The sequence below is a fragment of the Penaeus chinensis genome, chromosome 27, assembly GCF_019202785.1.
Source record: "Penaeus chinensis breed Huanghai No. 1 chromosome 27, ASM1920278v2, whole genome shotgun sequence".
In the NCBI taxonomy this organism is placed as follows: domain Eukaryota; kingdom Metazoa; phylum Arthropoda; class Malacostraca; order Decapoda; family Penaeidae; genus Penaeus; species Penaeus chinensis.
The window spans coordinates 32,244,053-32,251,552 of record NC_061845.1 but is presented as its reverse complement, the minus strand read 5'-3'; the positions used below and the strand labels follow the sequence as shown (position 1 = coordinate 32,251,552).

The following is a 7,500-nucleotide window of genomic DNA, read 5'->3' as shown; positions in this document are numbered from 1 at the left end:
TCCAGAGGCTTATACAGACGGGCATTTATGCCGAAACTTTTCCTTGACACCGACAATCCCTTCTTGCCTGAGAGTTGACCATGCAGCCACTAACAGAAACGCCCGTCTTGCCTCTGCAGCATGCAAGTAGCTCCGACTAATGAAGGTGGTCGAGGGCCTGGCACGAGGCAGGCCGGCGCTCCCCCAACACAGCCGCCGCACTATGACCAACGAACAGTGTCCGGTTACAGCACCTCAACGCTGCTCAAACATGGCGCTCCACAAGCATGTGTTTGCTTCCATTAAACAAGCGCATACTAAGAGGCAACACTTGGGCGTGATTACCTCTCAATGGCACTGCGAAGGCGAGCCGTGGCGGGCTCCGGCAGAGAGGAAGAGGGCCAGATATAGATACATATGTAAACAGGGGAAAAGAGCAAAATGTTATGTGCGTATGGGGTGGTAATAAAGGAAGGGGTAAGAGAAGAAGAAAGGGAGGGCGAACGGAAAAAAAAAAACATTATATATATACATATATATACATACATACATATATATATATATCTATATATATAGATAGATATAGTTATATATATATATATATATATATATATATATATATATATATAGATAGATAGGTATAGTTATATAGATATATAATATGTGTGTGTGCGCGCGTGCATTTTTGCGTTCTGCAAAGTTAAACACTCCAACTAATTCCGAAGACAGGCCGCCACACACACACGGAACCGCCATAACCGCGCACACTCCGCGCAACCCGCGCCGTCTGATGAACTAAAGGGGGAGGAGGGGGAGGAATCCTTAGTTTAAGGAGGGGAAGAAAAGCTAAGGGTAGCCAGCCGAGGAAGCTCTCCTTTATCCTGGATGGGCCTGTTCCCGACGGCCGCCCTGGGCACGGGGTAGACGCCCCTGTTGGTGGCCGGCAATCCTGAGCCGATGCAATGGAGATGCAAAGAGCTTTAACGTCCAATCCAAAGAAAAAAAGAAGAATGTCTAATCGACTGAATGACGGATCTGGGGGGGGGGGGGGTAAAAGAGAAAGGCTAGTTGGCAACTGCAGTTACGTGTATCATCAACAGGATGAGATGTTACGTATTAATGCATTTCCGCATTTTGTAACATACAATAGCGTGAAAAATTACCATTACGGCACCTGGCTGGGAGAGTGGACAAGGGCCTTCGCATCCCCAGCCAGCATGGAGAAGGCAGCGCCACGCTAGCACAAGGGACTTGAACTGCACAGTACCCGGTAACCGGGCGAACACGGGCTGCCACGAGCGCCTTGGAGATGGCGGGCAGCACCACAGGCCAGGTCTCTCAGCCATCTTCAGCCGAGGACTTACATAAGCACAACGACCCGCTCGGAAGTTTAATTCTAAGCTCACTTCCTCAGCCGACCTTCCCCCGCCAACTTCCCAACACATTGATCGGAAAAGGCTTCGGGAGCTCTGCGCCCCCGGCGGCTCTGCCGTTGCTCTCGCTGGTGCCGTTGCAGATGTCAGAAATCATCAAAAGACAACTAATCAATGATGACGCTCATCCTCATATATATTCACGAAAACGATTGATCTTACTCGTATATGTATAGTCATTTATATATGTGAATACCAAGGCCTTTGTTTATAATTACATACATATGTTAGCCTACATTATGTGTATGTGTATATACATATACACATATACAAATATATACATATATATATATGTGTGTGTGTGTGTGTGTGTGTGTGTGTGTGTGTGTACACATACATACACACACATATTTACTTACATATATATCATATATGTATATATATACATATACATATATACATACATGTAAAGACACACACATATATATGTTTATATTTACATATATATATATATATGTATACATACACATATATGTGTATATATATACACATATACATACACACACGCACACACATAAATACTGCATATATCATTAACTGCCTCAGGGCTATTTTAGACTTCGACATTTAACTATTCTTAACAAAGAAGTCAATTGGATAACATCAATTAACTTCATGCAAAATGACTACCGGCAGCCAAGAGTTCGAAAACAAGAACTCTGGAACCCTGGATGAGCTATTACTAATGAAATATAGCATTTGCTCTTGTTGGTAACACTGAACCTTTCCGATGATTGGAAGGGCTTGGAAGCGACTGTGAAAGTGACCGCTGAGTGACATTTGTCATGCCGACAGTCAGGTCTGGCGCGATCTTTCCCCGACCATAAGAATGGCTTTAGATCATTGCTTCTCAACTTGTGCGTCGTGATTCCGTCGCGTAATATTTTACAAATACAGATTACATACCACTTAACTGACTCATTAGTCTGGAACATGAGGTAAGTATGAACAATTTCTGGTTAAAAACATGATTGCGTAGGTGAACACATACTTTAATAGTGATAATAAAAATAATAGTATTAGTAATACCATGGAAACGAGGGCGTGCTCTTAACTGCTCCACTTAATATTCAACGGTTTTGCCAGTCCAATCAGACACTAGTTTCCCATTAATTTTGTACATTTTGTACATTTTCAGTGAATAATAATCACATTATATGTATAATATATTTTTATAAATACATCACTGGAGAATAGCGTTGGTGTGTTGCAGAAGTCGAGGGAATATTTTAGTAACGAACGACGCGAAGGCTGAGAACCACCGCGCTGGCCCGAGCAGACCAAGCAAGGCAGCGGAGGTTTGCAAACATGGGCGGGTTACCTTATACGCGTGTTGACTGCCCGTGTTTGAGTTATACACGCCAAGCTTAATCCTAAGAAGTTTTACTAATTTAACTAGTTTGGTCGGAAAAAGGAACACAAGATCTCTGGAAGTGTTCAAGGTGCATCCATGAGTAGGGCCTACATAAAGCTCAATTGGAATTGAGCTACTAATTGGAACCTTTACATCATTCAATTTTCAGCACGGAAGCAGCTCATAAAAATGTTGCACAAAACATATTCTCTTTTTTTTTCTTTTTTTTTTTGAACCAGCAAGATTTTTGTTGCTAAATCAGTAAATGAATAGCTTAAGTAAAGATGACCACTTTAAAACGCTTCCGCACAGTGGACAAGCGTGGCGTGCGGCTGGGAATTTCAATCCGAGCGGCCACATCATGAAAGTGGCAACTACGATCCTGAAGCCTTTCATAATTACGCACTTTGGAAGTTGACACGCTAATTAATCATTAGTGTGTAATACGTGTGTAAAGTGTACATCCAGGAAAGCAAAACTCAGGTTTCACTCTCTCCTGCGCCAGGCGCCTCCGCAGTTTATCTACAGCGCACAATTACTGCTCATATATGCTGTTTGAAGAACGTGTGTGTTTTCACGTGCTTAAAGACCAAAATCCTTTCGAACTCAGGTCTACATCTAAAATAGGTTAAACAGCATTTCCCAAATTGAGCACCGACCGACTTATAGACTGTTAGCGAACAAAACCGAAGCTGTTGAAATCAAACCGCGCATTTACTCATCAGGAGCGCGCAAAAATCAGCCGCGCCTTAGGCTTACTCTTGCCACCGCAGGCCGCCCTTCTTCACGTCGCCTGCCTGTTGTCGGTGCCGCTCGACGGCGGGGACGAGCGGGGCTGCGAGGAGGAAGGGGGGGGGGGCGTTAGGAACAAGATGGCAGGAGAGACAGGATCAGCATTCTTCACCTTGAGCAGTTAGGACCATTGAGGTTTACCTGCAGTTGAGAGATTCTCATGGAAGTGGAATCCAAGGCCCGCGTTGGAGGGCGCAGAGCCAGAAGAGGAGGGGGATGCGGGCCGCTGCACGAGAGGGCAGTCTTGAGGTCTGGTATACATCAGATGCTGAGAGCATGACGTCACGGCCTGCGACCCGTCCCCGAGCCTCCTCGCCAATGGTGCCTGAACCTGATCCTCCTTCGAGGCGTCCCCTGACGTGATGGTGCTGTTCTCTCACTGCCTGGAGGGCTTCCTCCTCCTCGTCAAGAAGGATGGTTTACCTCGCGTTACTTTATTCACTGTAAGTTTAATAGAACAGATCTGTGTCACAACCACGAGAATGAGGTGAGGATGCCGCACGACGTAAAGGGCTCACACAGGCCCCTCGTGGCTGGACTTCCTCGGGCTCTTCAACCCTCGGCCGGCAACTCGAACAGACGCATCTCCGTTCACTTTCCTCCGTTCCAACGATGTCTGCTTGCCTTGAACTATCATACCGATGATAAAAATATTGTGAACAACTGCTATATGCGATTCTCGCTTGTTCAGATGCTACACTTGAAAAATATTAAGCCCAAATAGGATATTTGCCTAGCAAATTCAGCCATTTTAAGGACTATCGGCCGTTTGTTGAAAGTGTGCGAGGCCCGACCCAATGCATATTCATCATACGGACATGTATATATACATACATAAATGCACATCTTTCAGTTTAAACATGAATATCTACCGGACAGATAGAAAGATAAATGTATATTGATCTGACAGATATGCATTTAATCCTGTGCAAATACATGTATATCATGTAATCCTGTGCATATACATATATCTTACTGTGTCGGGTTGAGCACAATCTTAACAAACTGGCAGAATATTATTTGTCAATGTTGCTGAAACAGCCAGAGCCTGGCATCCATGAGATTGGGTTAAATTCTTTACACACACACACACACACACACACACACACACACACACACACACACACACACACACACACACACACATATATATATATATATATATATATTATATATATATGCATACATGTATACACATAGATATACATATTCATGTGTGTTTATATGTGTGTATGCGCGTATACACATACATACATACATACATACATACATACATACATACATAAACACACACACACGCGTACGTGTGTGTGTCTCCCCTATGGGGATCCGCCAACGCGAGTGTAGGGGACGAAGTCCGACAAGTGGCGCGAGCTGAGCCCGGCCGCGCCTCCTCCCAGTCGCCGTCCACCCGGCCTTCTTGGGTCTACTCTTCGTCACCGAAGACACTGTACAATGCGCCACATCCCCTCCACGCATACACAAGAGAGAAAGGAATAAATAACAGGCGAGGCAGTTGGACTCGGCATACACTGTAGTCTTCGCAGCACCTCGTTGACGCGACTTCTTCTACTGGACTATTAAGGTTAATGCCAGAAATAGAAACAAAATTGTTTTCCTATTAGCTTAGTGGTTAATTGGCCCTGGTGCATGATTTGGCCACACGTCCCTCGTCCCGCCCCTTTGCCGAAAGATGCGGGCAATGATAAGCGGCGACCTCCACACAAATGCTCCAGCGAGGCCATGTACATGTAACGAGGACAGAAGAGCGAGGACAACATCCGCACCTGCGCCGCGCCGCAGCCTCGTTCTTGACCCCCCCCCCCCCCCTCAAGTGCATCTTTAGGACACCGCGTTCATTCAGTCAAGTAAGTAGAGCATGACATCCTATCATTTTCCGCGGAGTTAATTCCATAAAAAATGAGGAACAAAAAAGAAGACATGCTTCGCGAAGCACGGCATGAGGCAGTCAATAAGAGCCAGTTTGAGCCGACGCAGCCGAACGTTGCGACACAGCAGCCTGATCATACGTCGCGTTTGTGAGCCCCGGCTGGCGCGGCCTCTGCAGCCACGCCTACGAGATGTGCGTCATACTGCCACGGAGTGTGCAGATGCTGTGCACGCCCCGCGACTAGCCTCGCTGGCAAACGTGAATCTGCGACGCCTTGCTCTGAACAGCCGAAATCAAGCCGGAGAATGAACGGACGGAGGCTGCGCACGCGGCTGCCACGGCCCTGGGGTCCAGGCCATACGGGGCAGCGAGGCCGCATGACCTTTCGAGGCACGTGACTTCAGGACGCTGATGTGGCGACCAACGGCGGGGCAGGCCACTTGGACGCGAGCTCCATTCTCAATGCTGACTCACTTCTGACAACACCTTGTTTGGTCAGCCAAAGTGTGCCGCAAGTGTGGCATGTTCATTCCACACCTGAACTCACACCTGGCAGAGCCTGAGTTGCCGTCGATTCCTCAGCTGATTGGAGTGGTTCTCTAGTACTGTGGCATTCTGTGATGTCTGCTCAGGTCGGCCTGCCGTCAATGGAGGTGCTTAACGATGGCATTTCCGCCACTGCTATAGTCCACTAAAAGGCCGTAGTGCCACCTGCTTCTAAACCATTCTAGGCGGCGATGCACTGGCTCGTGCCTAGAGGTGTGTGTGTGCTGTCTCGCTGTTGCAAATGTGCTGCCCCCCCCCCCCCCCAACCGTCGGGGCCTTTCGACTGTCTGTCATTATAAAGAAATATAATTATGTATATTATATACAGAAATATTTTGGAATATCAACTTACATTTACATCTACATTATATTTGTATATAGATCCTTCGTAGCACACATGATCAAGATGGAAATTAATTAGACGGAAACAGTCGCTATCGTCTCCGTGTGGGACGCGGGACGCAACTTGCGAAGAGCCTCGAATTCAGACGGACACGTTAAATGTGACGGAAAAAGTGCTGATGTGACGGGGGCTTTACTCCTGCTCACTAAACCCACAAGACGGTATTAATCCTCAATTCATTTTCAAATAACACGAGTTAACTTATGTAACACTAAGTGACGGGAGACGTCTGGTCTACACAAGAGGGCCGCAGGGAAGGGCAACGCAGCCGAAATGTGTAAAAGCATCCTCTCGACCTGTTGCAAATCTGCCGTCAGGGTAATCCCCAATGGCATGCTGACCCCTCGCACCGCTTCTGTTGACTCGTGACCTCGAACGCGTGCTGCCAGTCGCGATCGCCGCAGCGCCGCCGGCCGTGCTTGCAGCCTTGCAGCGAAGGGCGACGAGGGTGTAACGGGCGTCTTCTCTTCCGGGCCGCCGGTCAGCGCTGCATCCTTGGCCACAAGGCCCTGCGTAATCCAAAGGTTAATCGCGTGCCTTGCGACCGAACATTTTCTTCTAAACACACCTCCGACTTTAAATAGCCTCTCACAATGGCAAATCTAGAGCATCAGTAGCCATGCTTTCTAACTGCAATGCAAACATGTCCGAAAGGTCTGGTGCTCTTTACTCACAGCAGCAATGGCAGCCGCCCTCCCATGCCCGCGAGGCAACGCCCACTCACGCAGACGGGACAATGTGACTACCGGGCAAGAGCCACTGTTTCAGAAAGCAAAATCACCGCGGAAAGGCCTGCAAAAAGGAAAGCAGCGAGCAGCCGCGGTGCGTGGCGGGCCAGACGTGCAGAGCTGCCGTGGCAATTGTATGGCAAAGAGAAAAGGCGTTCCGAGCGGAAACTGGTACCGGCGACTACGCTGACTCCACGGATGTGCCCGCATCACCTACGCAGAAGGGATACGGGCGCCAGAACGGACAGCGGATGGCGAACAAGGAAGGTCGCCAGTGCATACGAGCTCTGCTTTCTGACACGTTGCTTGTCTGTTGACCTAAAAACGAATCCCGTGTGGTGCAAATTAAACACAACTAGTCCTGCATGTTTCAT

The 7,500-nt window shown here is 47.7% G+C and overlaps 1 protein-coding gene across 9 annotated transcripts in view; it reads right to left on the bottom strand.

Moving 5' to 3' along the window:
* The window catches only part of LOC125039659 (band 4.1-like protein 5), a 71,537-nt gene that overhangs the window by 38,119 nt on the left and 25,918 nt on the right, over positions 1 to 7,500 (bottom strand). Inside the window, exon 1 of one of the 9 annotated variants that reach the window (XM_047633836.1) lies at positions 3,700 to 3,735. The exons of the other annotated variants lie outside the window; for them this stretch is intronic. Coding sequence (XP_047489792.1) covers positions 3,700 to 3,720 — 21 coding nt within the window. The 5' untranslated portion in view covers positions 3,721 to 3,735. Of the gene's footprint in view, positions 1 to 3,699; positions 3,736 to 7,500 lie in introns of those variants that run through there. 9 annotated transcript variants of the gene reach the window in all.